This window comes from Chiloscyllium punctatum, chromosome 19 (assembly GCF_047496795.1).
Source record: "Chiloscyllium punctatum isolate Juve2018m chromosome 19, sChiPun1.3, whole genome shotgun sequence".
Lineage (NCBI taxonomy): Eukaryota > Metazoa > Chordata > Chondrichthyes > Orectolobiformes > Hemiscylliidae > Chiloscyllium > Chiloscyllium punctatum.
In genome coordinates this window covers 97,696,739-97,716,937 of record NC_092757.1, presented here as the reverse complement: position 1 = coordinate 97,716,937, position 20,199 = coordinate 97,696,739, and the positions used below count along the sequence as shown (strand labels likewise).

The following is a 20,199-nucleotide window of genomic DNA, read 5'->3' as shown; positions in this document are numbered from 1 at the left end:
CAATTAAATTTATTAAATCAAAAGCTTTTGGGAGGGGCAGCGTGATTCTGACCCTACCTGAGGGACTTGACCACACCGTCTCTCCCAGAACAACAGGTACAGCAGTTTTTAATAGTCTGGATAACGTGTACAAAAAAGGCCCTCCAAAGAAATTGTTGTTTCTGGGAACGGTGTACCATGCCGTTGTGTTTTGCGTGTGAGCACGAGATCACTGTTTCCGGGAATGGCTTAACACAATGTTGTGTTCTACAATTATTCCTTTTTTAGTTCTTTCTTCTTTCGTTAATTTCTGTTTCCACTCCCACAGTCTAAAGATGTGCAGATTAGGTGGATTAGCCATGGTGAAATTATCTGTAGTCTAGATTAGAGTGGTGCTGGAAAAGCACAGCGGGTCAGGTAACATCCGAGGAGCAGGAAAGTTGACCTTTTGGGCAAAAGCCCTTCATCAGGAAGGGCTCCTGAAATGATGATTTTCCTGCTTCTCGGATGCTGTCTGACCTGCTGTGCCTTTCCAGCACCACTCTAATCTAGACTCTGATTTCCAGCATCTGCAGTCCTCACTTTTGCCAAATTATCTGTAGTGACTAAGGGTGTGCAGACTAGGTGGGTTAGCCATGGGTAATGTGGGGAAAGGGTTGGGGGCTAGGTCTGGATGGGATGCTCTTCAGAGGGTCAATGCCGACTCAATGTGCTGAATGGCCTCTTTCCACATTGTAGAGATTCAGTGATTCTAAGTTTGCTTGAGTGGCAGCTCTGATCTCTGCTGTCAATTGCACAATGTTTACGCAGGTTTTAATGGTTTCAAGGCTTTAGACTTTACTATTGATACTTTAAAAAGTCTGAATCATTGACACTTCTATTGCTCTGTCATAAAAATACTTTTCCAAGATAGTGGAAAATAATGCCAGAATAACTTCTTATAAAGCCTTTTTTACACATGGTTTTGCCACTATTGAGTACTTAGGTTCAATACAATATATAATTGGTCAATGGTCATGACACAAGGAGCTTGTGAAGTCATGGGTGAATGAGGAGGGATAGTGTGGTATGAATGATATGGGTAGTGGGTGACCAGAAATAGCCAGGCATAGAAGACATGAAGAGGACCTTTTGAATTCACCTTTCAAAAGATTCTCTCAAGCAGACCAAGGTTCATAATATCTTTGAGGGCTGTCAACCACAATTCAGTAAAAAGCTGGCCTGACTCTAGGAAAACTGCTTAGGAGTAAGGCATATGAGTTCCTTATAGAGATTTATAAAATCATGAAAGGCATAGATAAAGTAAATAGCAAAGGTCTTTTCTCGAGGGTAGAGGAGTTCAAAACTAGAGGGCATAGTTTTAAGGTGAGGGCGAAAGATTTAAAAGGGACCAACTTTTTCAGAGAGGGTGATTCATGTATGGAATTAACTGCCAAAGAAATTGGAGAATGTAGGTATAGTTACAACTTTAAAAGACATTTAGATAGGTACATGAATAGGAAGGTTTAGAGGAGATGGGCCAAACACAGGAGATGGGACTAGTTGCGTTGGGAAACCTTGTCAACATGGACAAGCTGGACCAAAGGATCTGTTTCCATGCTGTATGATTCTATGACTCTGTAACTCAAAAGGCCAAGTGGATGATCCATCTCAGACTTCTCTACTGGTCCCCAGCGTTACAGATACCAGTCTTCAGCCAATTCGATTCACTCTACATGATTTCAAGAAACAGTTGCTGACAGTGGTTACTGGGAGAAAATGAGGATTGCAGATGCTGAAGAGTCAGAGTTGGTAAAGCATGGCGCTGTAAAAAGCACAGGAGGTCTGGCAGCATCTGAGGAATGGTCCTGAAGAAGGGTTATGCTCAAAACGTTGACTTTCTTGCTCCTCAGATGCTGCCCGACCTGCTGTGCTTTTTACAGCACTGGGCTTAATCGGCAGTGGTTACTGCAAAGGCCATGGGCCCTGACAACACTCCTGCAAGAGTACTGAGGATTTGTGCTCCAGAACTTGCCACTCCCCTAGCCAGTAGAATTACAATACTGGCGTCTACATGACAACATGGAAAATTGCCCAAGTATATCCTGTACATAAAAAGCAGGACAAATCCAACCCAGCCAATTACCACCTATCAGGAGAAAGTGAGGACTGCAGATGCTGGAGATCAGAGCTGAAAATGTGTTGCTGGAAAAGCGCAGCAGGTCAGGCAGCATCCAAGGAACAGGAGAATCAATGTTTCGGGCATGAGCCCTTCTTCAGGAATTACCACCTATCAGTCTACTCTTAGTCATCAATACAGTGATGGAAGGTGTAATCAACATTGCAAACAAGCGACATCTGCTCAACAGTAACCTGCTCAGTGACACCCAGGTTGGGTAACACCAGGGCCACTCAGCTCCTAACCTCACTAAAGACTTGGTTCAAACATTGTCAAAAGAGCTGAATGTCAGAGGTGAGGTGAGAGTGACAGCACTTGACATAAAGGCTGCATTTGACCGAATGTGGCATCAAGGAGCCTTTGCAAAACTAGAATCAATGAGTGTCAGAAACAAACTCTCTGCTGATTGGATTTGTGCCTGGCGTATCGGAAGATGGTTGTGGTTGGTTGGAGATCGGTCATCTCAGCTCCAGAACATCTTTGCAGGAGTTTCTTAGGGTGGTGCCCTATGCCTAAACATCTTCAGCTGCTTCATAAGTGACCTTCCTTCTATCATAAGGTCAGAACCGGGGACATTCACTGATGATTGCACAATGTTCAGCACTATTTGTGACTTCTCAGATATTGAAGTAGTCCATGTCTGGATCCAAGTTTGGGCTGACAAATGGCAAGTAACATGTGTGCCACACAAATGCCAGGCAATGACCATCTCCAGTAAGAAATGATCTAACATCACCCATTCACATTCAGTGATGTTGCCATCACTGAATTCCCTTACTCTCATCATTCTGGGGGCTACCATTGACCAGAAACTCAACTGGACCAGCTACATAAAGACAGTGGCTACAACAGTAGGTCAGGGGTTAGGAATACTGTGACAACTAACTCACCTCCTGACTCCCTAAAGACTGTGCACAATCTACAAGGTACAAGTCAGAAGCTCGATAGGAAACTCCTCACTTGTTTGGTTGGGTGCAACTCCAACAACACTCAAGAGGCTTGACACTATCTAGGACAACTGACATTTTTTATCCATTAATGATGACCGACTTGACACTGATTTTTTACAAACCCACCGACTCCCACAGCTATCTGGATTACAGCTCTTCCCACCCTACCTCTTGCAAAAATGCCATCCCATATTCCCAATTCCTCCGCCTCCGCCAGATCTGCTTCCAGGAGGACCAGTTCCACCACAGAACACACTAGATGGCCTCCTTCTTTAGAGACCGCAATTTCCTTTCCCACGTGGTTAAAGATGCCTTCCAATGCATCTCGTCTACATCCCGTACCTCCGCCCTCAGACCCCACCCCTCCAACCGTAACAAGGACAGAACGCCCCTGGTGCTCACCTTCCACCCTACCAACCTTCGCATAAACCAAATCATCCGCCGACATTTCCGCTACCTCCAAAAAGACCCCACCTCCAGGGATATATTTCCCTCCCCACCCCTTTCCGCCTTCCGCAAAGACCATTCCCTCCGTGACTACCTGGTCAGGTCCACGCCCCCCTACAACCCACCCTCCCATTTCCTGGCACTTTCCCCTGTCACCACAGGAACTGTGAAACCTGCGCCCACACCTCCTCCCTCACCTCTATCCAAGGCCCTAAAGGAGCCTTCCACATCCATCAAAGTTTTACTTGCACATCCACTAATATCATTTATTGTATCCGTTGCTCCCGATGCGGTCTCCTCTACATTGGGGAGACTGGGCACCTCCTAGCAGAACGCTTTAGGGAACATCTCTGGGACACCCGCACCAATCAACCACACCGCCCCGTGGCCCAACATTTCAACTCCCCCTCGCACTCTGCCAAGGACATGGAGGTCCTGGGCCTCCTTCACCGCCGCTCCCTCACCACCAGATGCCTGGAGGAAGAACGCCTCATCTTCCGCCTCGGAACACTTCAACCCCAGGGCATCAATGTGGACTTCAACAGTTTCCTCATTTCCCCTTCCCCCACTTCACCCTAGATTCAAACTTCCAGCTCAGCACTGTCCCCATAACTTGTCCGGACTTGTCCTACTTGCCTATCTCCTTTTCCACCTATCACTCCACCCTCTCCTCCCTGACCTATCACCTTCATCCCCTCCCCCACTCACTCATTGTACTCTATGCTACTTTCTCCCCACCCCCACCCTCCTCTAGCTTATCTCTCCACGCTTCAGGCTCACTGCCTTTATTCCTGATGAAGGGCTTTTGCCCGAAACGTCGATTCCGAAGCTCCTTGGATGCTGCCTGAACTGCTGTGTTCTTCCACACCACAAATCCAGAATCTGGTTTCCAGCATCTGCAGTCATTGTTTTTACCTCACTATCTAGGACAAAGCAGCCCACTTAATTGGCACTATATCCACTCCCTCCACTGCCAATGCTTATTGGCAGCAGTGTGTACCATCTACAAGATGCATTACATCATTCACAATCCTCAGGCAGAAACTTCCAAACCAACTACTACTTCCGTTAGAAGGACAAAGGCAGCAGATACATGGGAACACCATCACCTGCAAGTTCCCCTCCAAGCCATTCATTATGGAAATATATCTCTGTTCCTTCACTGAAAAGGTCAAAATCCTGGATTTCCTTCCCTAACAGCAGTGTAGGTCAACCGACAGCACCTCGACTGCAGGGGTTCCAAAAGGCAACTCACTGCCATCTTATCAAGGTGGAACCTTGTCAACGGCACCTTGGGACAGGCAATAAATGCTGGCCAGCCAGTGAAAGCCCTAAAGAATCAATTTAAATAAGTCTTTGACTGTCCCAATATCAACTGAGCTTCAAACAATGTTTGGGACATTGAGGGTGAAACAAATTCACGTATTGAGTCTAAATGAAATAGGCCAATTAGTCTTACTTCTACCATGTGCAAATCATCAGAATCAATCTTGAAAGATCAGATAAACTGTCACTTAGAAAGACATGGACTAGTCAGGAACAGTCAGCATATGTTTGTTAAGGGAAGGTCATGTCTTTCAAATTTGATTGAATTCTTTGAAGAAGTGACAAGGAGGATTGATGATGGTAATTCAGTAGATGTTGTTTACATAGATTTTAGTAAGGCATTTGACAAAGTCCCATGTGGCAGACTGGTCAAAAGTATAAAAGCCTATGGGATACAGGGTAATGTGTTGAATTGAATCCAAAGTTGGCTTAATAATAGGAAACAAAAGGTAATGGTCAATGGTTGTCCTTGCAAATGGAAAGCTGTTCCACAGTGATGTTTGGGGTGCCTGCTGTTTGTTCTATACATTAACAATTTGGACTTGAATGTGGGGTGTACAATTGGGAAATTTATGAACAACACAAGAATTGGCCATGTCGTGAATAGTGTAGAGAATAGCTGTAATCTCCAAAATGAAATAGATGTATTGATCAAGTGGGCAGGAAAATGGCAGATAGAGTTCAGCTCTGAAAAGTATGAGGTAATGCATTTAGGGAGGTCAAGCAGAAAAAGAGAATACACAATATACTGAGAGGAATAGATGAAGTGGGGGATCTTGGTTTGCAAGTGCACAGGTCTCTAAAGGTAGCAATACAAATAGATAAGGTTGTAAAGAAGGCATATAGAATGCTGGCCTTCATTGACAGAGGCATAGAATACAAAAGTAGGGATATAATTATGAAATGGTAGAAGCCACTAGTGAGGCCACAACTGGAGTATTTATGTGTAGTTCTGGTCACCACATTACAGGAAGGACATTAACTCCTGTGGAGAGAGTGCAGAGAAGATTTACTTTAGGTTTTCCTCGAAACAGAGAGGGCTGAAGGGTATATGAAACTGTGAGTGGTAGAGATAGGAGGAACCTGTTACCCTTGGCAGGGAGTTCAAAAACCAAAGGGCATAGATTAAATGACATGGCAGAGGGGACAAACTGAGTATCTTGGAAGTGGTGGGTATCTGGAATTTGTTGTCTGAGTTGGTGGTTGAGGCAGAGACCCTAAACTCTATCAAGAAGTACCTGAATCTGCATTTAAGTGCAGTAAACTGCAGGGCAATGGATTGAATGCAGGATTGTGGAATTAGAAAGGGCATCAAAGTAACTTTGGGTTCTTATAGGCAAGATGGGCCAAATTACCCCTTGTGTGTTGTAACATTTGATTTCTGAGATCAAATATGATTTGACCAGAGTGAACTAGGAGCAGATACCTTTAGGTAAATCTGTGTCAGAGCAATGGGATGTGTTCAAAAGGAAATATGGAGAGTACAGAACCAATATGTTCCAATAAAGATAAAGGGTGGGACCATCAAATCCTGTGAACCCCGGATGTCGAGGGATACACAGGATTGGAAAAGAGAAAAGAGGAGGCTTAGAGCAATACCAAGGGCTCAAAACAGCAGAAACCCAAAAGGAGTACAGAATATCCAAAGGGAAACCTGAAAAGAAAATTAGGAGAGCCTAAAGGGAGCATGAAAGAATAATGGCAGGTAAAATAAAGGAAAATACGAAGCTATTTTATAAGGCTTTTAAGAGTGAAATCATAACTAGGGAAACATGAAAGGCCACAGTGGGTATTTGCGTCTGGAGCCAGTGAACATAGGTAAGGTTCGAAATGAATAATTTGTGATGGTGTTCACTCGTGAGAGTGATGATGTGTGTACAGAAATCATGGAGGACTGTGATGTACATAAAGAAATTAGCATAGACAGAGAGAGGTGGTTCTGAGTGAACTGACAGGCTTAAAAATAGATTAATCTTCTGGGTCAGATAAAATGTATCCCAGGCAAGGGAGGAAATAGTAGGGATGCTAGCAATAAATTTCAATTCGAGGTGCCAGAGGACTGGATGACAGACAATGTGGTACAGTAATTCATGAAGGGAGTGAGGGATAAACCGGAAAACCACAGGCCTATCAGTCTAACCTCAGCAGTGAGGAAACTGTTGGAAACAATTCTGAGGGACAGCGTTAATCTGCACTTGGAGAGGTTGTGATTAATCAAGAACAGTCAGTATTGTTTTGTTAAGGGGACATCATGTCTGACCACATTGATTGAATTTTCTTGAAGAGGTGACTAGGTGTGTAGAAGATGGTAATGAATTCAACACAGTCAACTTGTACTTCAGCAAGACTTTTGATAAGTCTCACATGTGTGTCTGATAGCAAAGGTAAGACCATGGGATCCAAAGAAATTCAGCTAATTTTTAATTGGCTGAGTGGCAGGAAATAAAGGGTGATGGTTGAGGGATGTTCTTAAGATTGGAAATCTGTGTCCAGTGGGGTTCCAAAGAACACCATCCTCATGACCTGTTCCATCTGTCAATCTTCCTTCCCACCTATCCACTCCACCCTCCTCTCTGACCTATCACCTTTACCCCCACCTCCATCCACCTATTGCACTCTTACCTCCTTTCTCCCCAGCCCCAACCCCTTCCCACTTTATCTCTCCACCCCCAAGGCTCCCAGCCCCATTCCTGATAAAGGGCTCCGGCCCAAAATGTCGATTCTCCTCCTCCTCAGATGCTGCCTGGCTTGCTGTGCTTTTCCAGCAATACACTCTCGATTCTGATCTCTAGACCCCACTTTTTCCAAAGGGAACATTATTATCTAAGAATGCAGAACGTTGATCAATTCGTGAATGACACGAAAATTAATGAGTTGGTAAATAGTGAGGATAGCCTTAGATTACAAGGACGTAGACTAACTAGGCAGATTGGGTGATCAGTGACAAACAGAATTCAATTCATATAAGTGTGAGGTGATACACACCAGCAGAACATACAAGGAAAGGGAATACATGATGAATGATAGGACCCTGGGAAACATGAAGGATCAGAAGAGCTTTGGGAGTGCATGTCCACTGGTATCTTAACAGGATAAGTAGATAAACCAGTTAAGAAGGCATGTGGTATAGTTGCCTTTATTAGCTGAGGCACAGAGTTTAAGAGCAGGGAAGCTATACTGGAACTGTATAAAAAATGTGGTTAGGCCACAACAAGAACATTGTGTGCATTTCTACAATCCAGATTTTAGGAGAGATGTTGATTATACTAGAGAGGGTGCAGAGATTGACCAGGATGTTGCCTGGGCTAGTGAGTTATAGTTATAGAGAGAGATTAGATTGGGATTGTTTTTCTTAGAGCACGAGAGACTGAGGACATGATTGAGATGCATAAAACTATGGAGGGCATAGACAGGTTAAACAGGTAGAAACTTTTCCTGTTGATGGAGGGATCAATAACAAGGGGGCATAGATTTTAGGTAAGGGGCAGGAGGTTTGGAGGGGATGGGAGGAAAAATGTTTTCGTTCAAAGCATGGTGGAAATCTGGAACTCATTGCCTGTAAGGAGGTAGAAGCAGAAGTCTCATAATGTTTAAGAAGTATTTAGATGTGCAATTACAATGCCAAGGCATACAAAGCTCTGAGCCAAGTACTAGAAATTGGAATTAGAATAATTTGGTGGTTCTTTTGATTGCAGCAGACTTCATGGGTCAAAAGGCCTCTTTCTGTGTTCTGGACCTCTATGACCCTGGAAAATAACCAGTTTCTTCTTCAGCCAGGTGAGGTGGATACACTGTTGAAATCTCAAGCTCCTGCACTAACGATTCAGCAGTTCCAGAAAGTAATTAAGCAACATTTCTACACAAACCTCTACAAGAGATTAAACAAAGAGAACAATGGAGTATGTTCACTGCTGGATCCAATGGAGGGTGAGTTTCCATGGCCTTTATATAATCATTGTGTCAGATTTCACTAATCAAAACAATGCTTTGTATGCATGTAACAGATGTTACAAATTGCATGAGAAGACCTGAAGAAATAGGAACAGGAGTAAACTGTTCAGCCCTTGTGCCTGGTTCACCACTCAACAGGATCATGGCTGATCCAACATTCCTCATGTCTACTTTGCTCCCCTTTTCCCATAATCCGTGAATCTCCAAATGGTCAAAGACTATATCTGACTTAAACATACACAAGGACTCTGCCCCCACAGTTCTCTGGCAAAGAATTCCAAAGACTCTCAATCGTCTGTGAGAAGAAATTCCTTCTCATCTCAATCTCAAATTGGTGCTCCTTTATTCTGAGACTGGACAGTGCATTGATTATAGGTGTTGGTTCAGAAAAGATTTACAAGGATCTTGATGTAAGTTTGCTCGCTGAGCTGGAAGGTTTGGTTTCAGACGTTTTGTAACCAATACTAGGTAACATCATCAGTGAGTCTCTGGATGAAGCACTGGTGGTATGGCCCACTTTTTATTTATGTGCTTAGGTTTGTTTGGATTGGTGATGTCATTTCCTGAGGTGATGTAATTTCCTGTTTTTCTCTCAGGGGATGGTAAACGGGATCCAAGTCAATGTGTTTGTTGATAGAGAACCGGTTGGAATGCCATGCTTCTAGGAATTCTCGCGCATGACTCTATTTGGCTTGTCCTAGATTGGATGTGTTGTCCCAAATGAAGTGGTGTCCTTCCTCATCTATATGTAAAGATACTAGTGAGAGTGGGTCATGTCTTTTTGCAGCTAGTTTGATGTTTATGTATCCTGGTGGCTAGTTTTCTGCTGTTTGTCCAATGTAGTGTTTGTTACAGTTCTTGCAAGGTATTTTGTAAATGACATTAGTTTTGCTTGTTGTTTCGATAGGGTCTTTTACGTTTGTTAGCTGCTGTTTTAGTATTTTGGTGGGTTTGTGGGCTACCATGATGCCAAGAGGTCTGAAAAGTCTGGTAGTCATTTCCAAAATGTCCTTGATATAGGGGAGAGCGGCTAGGGTTTCTGGACATGTTTTGTCTGCCTGTTAGGTTTCTTGTTAAGAAATTGGCGGATTCTGTTCAGAAATCTGGAGAATTAAGTAAGACCAACTTCCAAAAAATGAAACCAGATGGATCCAACACACCATGCTTCTATGGATTACCCAAAATTCACAAACCCCTAGTCTCGCGACCTGGAATGCCAATTTACAGATTAGCGAAGGAGTTACACCAAAGACCAAAATACTTAGTACAAAACTCATGCCACTCCATCCACTCCAACCAAGAATTCCTGAAGATCATCAAAAACACCAAGATAGAAGAGGATGAAATAATGGTCTCCTTTGACGTAACAGCCCTGTTCACATCCATTAACATCAACCTGGCCAAGGAAACACTGACTACACTATTAGAAGAACCAAAGGCACATACACCAAACACCACTAATTTCATCAGCAAGGACAATGCCGTCAAAGTAGTGAACCTATGCCTTACCACCCACTTCACCTTCAACAACAAAACCTACAGACAAACCAACGGAACACTAATGGGATCTCCAATATCAGGGTTCTTAGCAGAGGCAGTAAGGCAGAGACTCGAACAAGCAGCACTGCCAACCATCCAAACCAAACTTTGGGTCTGCTACATGGATGACACCTTTGTCATCATTAAACGAAACAAATTAGAGGAAACCTTCAAGGCCATCAATAATACCCTTCCTGGCATAAAATTCACAAAAGAGGAGGAAAACAACAACAAACTGCCATTCCTAGATGTCGCAGTGGAGCGAACAGCCAATGAGGAACATGAAACCAGAATCTACAGGAAAACAGCACATACGGACCAAATATTGAACTACAGAAGCAATCATGCCAACATTCACAAACAAAGCTGCATGTGAACATGATTTCAATGAGCCACCACACATTGCAGCACAGAGGAACAACAAAGAGCAGAGGAAAATCACCTATACAGTGTATTCAAAAAGAACAGGCACCCAATGAACACAGTCCGCAGATGTCTCAGGAACAAACCCAAGCAAGTGGACAAAACATGTCCAGAAACCCTAGCCACTCTCCCCTACATCAAACACATCTCAGAAATGACTGCCAGACTGCTCAGACCTCTTGGCATTATGGTATCCCATAAACCCAACGACACACTAAAACAGCAGCTAATGAACTTGCAGGAGCCTATACAGACAACAAGCAAAACTAATGTCATTTACAAAATACCTTGCAAGAAGTGTAACAAACGCTACTGTGGATAAACAGGCAGAAAACGAGCCACAAGGATTCATGAACATCAACTAGCCGCAAAAAGACATGACCCACTCTCACTACTATCTTTACATACAGATAAGAAAGGACACCACTTCAACTGGGACAACACATCCAATCTAGGACAAGCCAAACAGAGATACACGTGAGAATTCCTAGAAGCATGGCATTCCAACTGGAATTCTATCAACAAACACATTGACTTGGATCCTATTTACCACCCCTGGGAAAAAGAACAGGAAATGATGTCACCTCAGGAAATGACATCAGCGATACAAGGAAACGTAAACATAAAGAAAAAGTGGGCCATACCACCGGAGGTTCACTGATGATGTTACGTAGTATGGTGACAAAATGTCTGAAACCGAACCTTCCAGTTCCGTGAACAAATCCACATGCAGAACCTCAACCTGAGCTGCAAATCTCAAAATTCATTTACAAGGATATTGCCAGGTTTGGAGGTTTTGAGTTATAGGGAGAGGCTGAATAGACTGGGGCTATTTTTCTGAAGCGTCAAACACTGAAGGGTGACCTTATAGAGGCTTATAAAATCATGAGGGTCATTAATAGGGTGAATAGTAAAGGTCTTTTCCCCAGGGTAGGGTAGTCCAAAACTAGAGGGCATAGGTTTCAGGTGAGAAGGGAAAGATTTAAAAGGGACCTAAGGGGCAACTTTTCCACACAGAGGGTGGTGCGTTTATAGAATATCCTGCCTGAACAAGTACTGGAGGCTGGTATAATTGCAACATTTAAAAGGCCTCTGGAAGGGTTTATGAATAGGAAGGGTTTAGAAGAAAATGGGCTAAATGCTGGTAAATGGGACGAGATTAATTTAGGATATCTGATCAACATGGATGAATTGGGTCTTAGAAACAGCAGATAGGAGCAGGAGGAGCTAATTCAGCCCTTTGAGCCAGCTCTGCCATTCATCACGATCATGACTGATTGTCCAACTCAGTAGCTGATTTTTATAGAACATAGAACATTACAGCGCAGTACAGGCCCTTCGGCTCTCGATGTTGCGCCGCCCTGTCATACTAATCTGAAGCCCATCTCAACTACACTACTCCATGTACGTCCATATACCCTGTCCAATGACGACTTAAATGCACTTAAACTTGGCGAATCTACTACCGTTGCAGGCAAAGCATTCCATATCCTTACTACTCTCTGAGTAAAGAAACTATCTCTGACATCTGTCTTATACCTATCGCCCCTCACTTTAAAGTTGTGTCCCCTTGTGTTTGCCGTTCCCATACTTGGAAAAAGGCTTTCCCTGTCCACCCTATCTAACCCTCTGATTTTCCCCATAACTTTCCATTCCAATCTCCCCAAATGCTATATCTAGCCGCCTCTTGAATACATTCAATGTTTTGGCATCAATTACTTCCTGTGGTAATGAATTCCACAGGCTCACCGCTCTTTGGGTGAAGAAATGTCTCCACATCTCCATCCTAAATGGTCTACCCCGAATCCTCAGACTATGATCCCTGGTTCTGCATGCAACCACCATTGAGAACATCCTCCCTGCATCTACCCTGTCTAGTACTGTTACAATTTTATAAGTCTCTATGAGATCTCCCCTCACTCATCTGAACTCCAGCGAAAATATTTCCTAGTCCATCTCTCCTCATACAGTTATTCCTGATGAAGGGCTTTTGCCCGAAACGTCGATTTTACTGCTCCTCAGATGCTGCCTGAACTGCTGTGCTTTTCCAGCACCACTCTAATCTAGACTCTGGTTTCCAGCATCTGCCGTCATTGTTTTTACCTATCTCTCCTCATATGTCAGTCCCGCCATCCCTAAAATCAGCCTGGCAAACCTTTGCTGCACTACCTCAAGATCAAGAGTATCCTTCCTCAGAAAAGGAGAACAAATTGCACACAGTATTCTAGGTATAGCCTCATCAAGGCCCTGTATGACTGCAGCAAAAAAATCCCTGATCCTGTTCTGGAAACCTCTCACAATGAAGGCCAACATACCCTTTGCCTTCTTTATAACCTGCTGCCCATTTCTTTCCCACCTTCAGTGACTGGTGCACAAGGATTCTCTGGGAAGCGAGAGAGGAGATAGCAGAGCCTTTGGCTTTGATATTTGAGTCGTCATTGTCTACAGGTTTAGTACCAGAGGACTGGAGGATTGCAAATGTTGTGCCCTTGTTCAAGAAGGGCAGTAGAGATGACCCAGGTAATTATAGACCAGTGAGCCTTACTTCTGTTGTAGGAAAGGTTTTGGAAAGGATTACAAGAGATAAGATTTATAATCATCTAGCAAGCAACAATTTGATTTCAGACAGTCAACATAGTTTTGTAAAGGGCAGATTGTGTCTCACAAACCTCATTGAGTTTTTTGAGAAGGTGACCAAGTATGTAGATGAGGGTAGGGCAGTTGATGTGGCATACATGGATTTCAGTAAAGCCTTTGATAAGGTTCCACATGGTAGGCTGTTGGAGAAAATGCAGAGGCATGGCATTGAGGGTGATTTAGCAGTTTGGACTGGAAACTGGCTTTCTGTAGGAAGGCAGTGAGTGGTGGTTGATGGAAAATATTCAGCCTGGAGTCCAGTTACTAGTGGTGTGCCACAAGGATCTGTTTTGGGACCACAGCTGTTTGTTATTTTTATAAATGACTTAGACGCAGGCATAGGTGGATGGATTAGTAAATTTGCAGACAACATTAAAGTCGTTGGAATAGTGGACAGTGTGGAAGAATATTACAGGTTGCAGGGGGACTTGGATAAACTGCAGAATTGGGCTGAGAGGTGGCAAATGGAGTTCAATGCAGCTAAATGTGAAGTGATGCACTTTGGGAAGAATAACAGGAAGGCAGAATACTGGGTCAATGGAAAGATTCTTGGTAGTTTAGATGTGCAGAGGGATCCTGGAGTCCATGTACATAGATCCCTGAAAGTTGCCACCCAGGTTGATAGTGCTGTTAAGGGATTAAGTTCCGGGGTCGCAATATCATGCTGCGACTATACAAAAGGCTAGTGCGGCCACACTTGGAATATTGTGTACAGTTCTGGTAGCCATATTTTGGGAAGGATGTGGAAGCATTGGAAAAGGTGCAGAGGAGATTTACCAGGATGTTGCCTGGTCTGGAGCGAAGGTCTTATGAGGAAAGGCTGAGAGACCTGGGTCTGTTCTCATTGGGAAGAAGAAGGCTAAGAGGGGATTTGATAGAGACATACAAGATGATCAGAGGATTAGATAGGATGGACAGTGAAATTCTTTTTCCTAGGATAATGGCATCAGCTTGTACGAGGGGGCATAACTACAAATTGAGGGGTCATAGATTTAAAGCAGATGTCAGAGGCAGGTTCTTTATGCAGAGAGTGGTAAGGGCATGAAAAGCCCTACCTGCTAATGTAGTCAACTCAGCCACATTAGGGAGATTTAAACAATCCTTGGATAAGTGCATGGATGATGATGGGATAGTGTAGGGGGATGAGCTGAGAATAGTTCACAGGTCGGCGCAACATTGAGGGCCGAAGAACTTGTTCTGCGCTGTATTGTACTATGTTCTATGACACCCAGGTCCGGCCACACACTCCCCTCTCCCAATTTACAGCCATTCAAGTAGTAATCTGCCTTCTTGTTTTTGCTTCCAAAGTGAATAACCTCACATTTATCCAAATTATACTGCCTCTGCAATTGATTTGCCCACTCACCCAACCTGTCCAGATCATGCTGAAGGATCTCTGTATCATTGTCACAATTCACCCTTCCACTCAACTTGCAAACTTTGAGATATTACATTTTGTTACCTCGTCCAAACATTAATACATATTGTGAATAGCTGGGGTCCTATCACCAATCCCTGTGGCACATCACTAGTTACTGCCTGCCAATTTGAAAATGACCCAATAATTCCTACTCTTTGTTTCCTCTCTACCAGCCAGTTTTCTATCCATCTCAATATACTTCCCCCAATCCCAAGCACTTTAATCTTGCACAACAATCACCTATGCAGGACTTTGTCAAACACTTTCTGAAAGTCCAAATATACCATATCGACGAGCTCCACCTTGTCAACTCTATTAGTGACATCTTTATAGAATTCCAACAAATTTGTCAACCATGCTTTCCCCTTCATAAATCCATGCTGACTCTGTCTGATTCTGCTACTGCTTTCTAAATGCTCTTCTATAAAGTCCTTGATAATGGATTCGAGAATTTTTCCCACTATCAATGTTAGGCTTACTGGTCTCTAATTCCCTGGTTTCTCTCTATCCCACTTTTTAAATATTAGATTAACATTAGCTACCCTCCAATCTGCATGGACTCTTCCAGAGTCTATAGAATCCTAGAAAATGACCACCAATGCATCCATAATTTCCAGAGCCACTTCCTTAAGTACTCTGGGATGTAGATTAACAGGCTCTGGGGAATTTATCCACCTTCGATCCCCTCAATTTTCCTAGCACCATTTCTCTACTAATATTGATTTCCCTCAGTTCTTCCCTCTCACTAAATTTTGCATTCTACAACATTTCTGGTATCTGACTTGTGTCCACTTTTGTGAAGACAGAGCCAAAGTATGTGTTCAAAAGGCCTGTTGCAGTACTGTACATTTTAATGACTCTATGACAATGCCCTCTGGTCCTAGACTCCCCATGAGGAGAAACATCTTCTCAGCATTTACCCTGTCAAGCCCTTTAAGCACTCTATATGTTTTAATGAGATCATCTCTCATTCTTTTAAACTCCAGAGAGTAGAGTCCCAATCTGTTTAGTTCATAAAACAATCTCTCCATACCTGGGATCGTCCTAGTGAAGCTTCTCTGAATTGCCTCCAATGAACAATACCTTTCCTTAAATAATGGGAGTCGAAGAGTATGGTGCTGGAAAAGCACAGCCAGTCAGGCAGCATCTGAGGAGCTGGAGAGTTGACGTTTCGACCATAAGCTCTTCATCAGGAATGAGAGGGTGGCCCCTCCTCCATATTGGGGAGACAAAGTTAAAAATTGGGGAGACAGGATGCCAACTTACGGAACGTTTCAGAGAACATCTCTGGGACACATACACTAAAGACCCCCACCGCCTAATGGCCAAACACTATAACCCCCCCCACCCTGCCAAGGACATGCAAGTCCTGGGCCTTGTCCACCGCCAAACTCTAGCCACCCGACATCTGGAGGAAGAATGCCTCATCTTCCACCTTGGGACCCTCCAACCACAAAGGATCAATGTGGATTTCACCAGTTATTCCATTTCTCCTTCCCCTGACCTTATCCTAGATCCAACCTTCCAGCTCAGCACACCCCTCTTGAACTGTCCTACTTGTCCATCTTCCTTCACACCTATCCGCTCCACCCTTCTCTCCGACCTATCGCCTTTACGCCCACCTTCATCTACTTATCGCATTCCCAGCTACCTTTCCCCCACCCCCACCCCCGCCTCCCATTTATCACTCAGTCCCCTTCGGCCACCCCATCATTCCTGATGAAGAGCTTATGCTCGAAACGTCGACTGTCCTGCTCCTGAGATATTGCCTGACCGGCTGTGCTTTTCCAGCACCATATTCTTCAACTCTGATCTCCAGCATCTGCAGGCCTCACTTTCCCCCTTAAATAATGAGACCAAAACTACTCACAGTACTCCAGGTGTGATCTTACCAGCACCTTGTACAATGACAATAAGAATTCCCTACTCTTATACTGTAACCCCCTTGAAATAAGAGCCAACATTCCATTATCAATCCTGATTATCTACTTCATCCAAGTGATAACTTCCTGTGTTTTGTGCACAAGTATCCCCAAGGCCCTTTGTGTTGCAGCTTTATGCAGTTTTTCTCAATTTAAATAATATTCTGTTCTTTTGTTCTCTCTTCCAAAATTAATAAGTTGCATTTTCTAACATTATTCTCCATTTGGCAACTTATTGCCCACTTGCTCAATATATAAATATCCCTCTGTAAATTGTTTGTATGGCTCTCACAACCTGCCTTTCTACCTATTTTTGTGCTGTCTGCAAATTTGACTACAGTACATTCATTTCCTTCATCCAAGTTATTAACATATATTGTAAGCAGTCCCAATAATGATCCCTGTGGAACCCCACTGGTCACAAGTTGCCAACCTGAAAAAAATCCTTTATCCTTACTCGCTAAATCCTGCTCGTAAGTCAATTCTCCATCCATTCCAATATGCTACTTCTAATACGTACCTTGTCCAAATAAGACATATCTACTGGTTCCCTTTTATTCGCTCAAGTTGAGATTTCCTTGAAAAACTCTATTAAATTAGTCAGACACGATTTCTCTTTCATGAAGCAATGCTAACTCTACTTGATTAGGTTTGAATTTTTAAATGATATATTATTATTTCCTTAATAATGGATTCCAAGATATTTCCAACATGGATGTTAGGCTAATCGACCTATAGCTACCCACTTTTGCTTCACTACATTTTTGAATGGGAGTGTCACATTAGTGTCACAATCCTCTGACACTTTTCCAGAATGCAATGATTTTTGGAAACTTACAATCAATGCATCCATAATCTCTGTAGTTACCTCTTTTAGGATCCTAGGATCCTTGTAAGCCATCAGGGCTGGGGACTTATATGCCTTTAGCCCTATTAGTTTGTATAATATTACTTCTTTAGCGATGGCTTATTGTTCTCTCTAGTGTTCTCAGGTATCTATCCTTGACCAGCTCCTACTTTTCATCTATCTCTCACCCACAGGTGACATCATCTGAAAACAGTGCCAGTTTTTGCATGTATGATACTTACACCCATCTTCACCACACCAGCACCTTTGTCAAACCCTCCATTATTGTGAAATTATCAGAAATCAGTATTGGATGAGCATAAAATTCCTCAAACTAAACATTGGGAAGACAGAATTCATTGCCTTCTGCCCCCAGTACATACTCCATTCCCTACCTCCCAATTCATGACCTCTGAGGCTGTGCAGAATCCTAGAATCATTGTTGACCTGAAGATAAACGTCTAACTACACATCTGCAACTTTGTTTCCACCTCTGTAATATCAAGCAAATCCTTGTCTGTGTTATGGACAAGAGTGAGAAGTGAAATTAATTATTTTATGGTCTTCTTCTGTCCATAAGCAGATGTTTATTTTCTCATTTTGAAATAGCTAGTGATGTATTTCCTAAAGCCTTTGTTTCTGAAATCTAATTTTAAAATGACATGTAGCAAATTCCTCAAGGTGAAAACAAAGTAAGGTTTATTAATTCATTCAAAACCCAGAGGACAGTTATTACAACACACACACAATCACAGCAGTAATGTCCCTACTTTCATGGAATCATATCGTAGAGGAGAGGCTCTTTAGACATTGAATTGAATTGCCAAAAGTATATTCCAATCATAATGGTTCCACTTTCCCATATTAGACCCATAGCTTTGAATGTGCATTCCAAGTGTTCATCCACAAACTTTTTAAAGATTGTGAGGTTTCCTATCTCAACTACATCCCCTATATTTCAGACATTCACTACCTTCTAGTGAAAATGTGTTTTCCTCAAATCCACTCCTGCCTTTCACTTTAAACTTGTATCTCCTTCTTATTGACAACTTGACTGTTTTATAGCTATTTTCTGTTCACCCTGACAATGCCCTTTCTCATCTTGTTAATCTCTACCATGAGCCTCTCAACCTTTTCTGCTGTAAAGAAAAATAACTCAAGCTGAAATACTCCATCGCAGGCAACCTGCTGGTGAGTCAACTTTGCACCCCCTCCAATGCAACCATATCCTTCCTACAGCGTGGTGACACAGTACTCCAACTGTGGCCGAAACAAGTTCCTGCACAGCTCCAACGTGACCGTCCTGGTCTTGGGGTCTATGCCATGACTGATAACAGCAAGCATTCCATATGCCTTCTTAACTGCCCTATTAACATGCCCTGATACCTTTAGGGATCTGTGGACAAGATGTCTGTTCATCTGAATGTCCCAGTGTCTTGTCATTCAGTTCCAAAGTGCATCACAACAGATTTATCAGGGTTAAAAAAAATCATCTTCCACTGGTTCTTAAAAAAACAATTATTCACTTGTGGGATGTGGGCATCGTTGGCTTGCCAGTATTTATTGCCTGTCCGTAGTTGCCCTTGAGAAGGTGGTGGTGAGCTGCCTTCTTGAACCCGAGCAGTCTGTGTGCTATAGGTTAATTCACAATGCCCTCAGGGAGAGAATTCCAGGATTTTGACAGAGTGACGGTAAAGGAATGGCAAGATATTTCCAAATCAGGATGGTGAGTGGCTTGGAGGAGCACTTGCAGGTGGTCATGTTCATGTATTTGCTGCCCTTATCCTTCTAGATAGAAGTGGTGTGGGTTTGGAAGGTCTTGTCTAACCAATCCGTTTATATCCTCCTGTAATCTTACACATTTCTCCTAACTGTCAACAATCTCGCCAATCTTCGTATCAACGGCAAATCTACTTATCATTCCTCCCATGTTTTCATCTAAATCATTTATAAATATCACAATCTATAAGGGACCAGCACTGATTCTTGTTGTACACCATTGGACACCAGCCTCCAGCCACACAAATAGCTTTCTACCACCACCCTGTGTCTCCTGTAAGTAGCCAGTTTTGAATTCAATTTGCCAACTTACCCATGTGCTTTTACCTTCTTTATCAATTTCCCTGTGGGACCTTGTTAAAGGCCTTGCTGAAATCCATATAAGCTGCATGAGTTGCCCTGCACTCATCCAAATACTTGGTCACCTCCTTGAAAAATTCAACCAGATTTGTTAGGCATGATCTTCATCTGACAAAGCCATACTGACTGTCCCTGATCATGCCTTGTATCTCTCAACAGAGATGAATTTTCTCCTTCCTATTTTCTCCAATTGTTTCCCTACCACTAATGTTAGACTCACTGGACTATAGTTCCCTCACATATCTCTACCATTATTCTTGCAAAATAAGTCATAGAGTCAGAGAGATGAACAGCACGGAAACAGACCCTTAGCCAAACAAATATCCCTGAAAAATCTAGTCCTATTTGCCAGCATTTGGTCCATATCCCTCTAACCCATCTTATTCATATACCCATCCAGATGCCTTTTAACTTTTGTAATTGTGTCAGCCTCCATCATTTCCTCAGGCAGCTCATTCTAT

General features: G+C 43.0%; 1 protein-coding gene across 1 annotated transcript in view; it reads left to right on the top strand.

Annotated features, from left to right (window-relative positions):
- Positions 1 to 20,199, top strand: part of LOC140491660 (uncharacterized) — a 255,833-nt gene that overhangs the window by 127,318 nt on the left and 108,316 nt on the right. Inside the window, exon 10 of the mRNA XM_072590156.1 lies at positions 8,634 to 8,787. Coding sequence (XP_072446257.1) covers positions 8,634 to 8,787 — 154 coding nt within the window. The remainder of the gene's footprint in view (positions 1 to 8,633; positions 8,788 to 20,199) is intronic.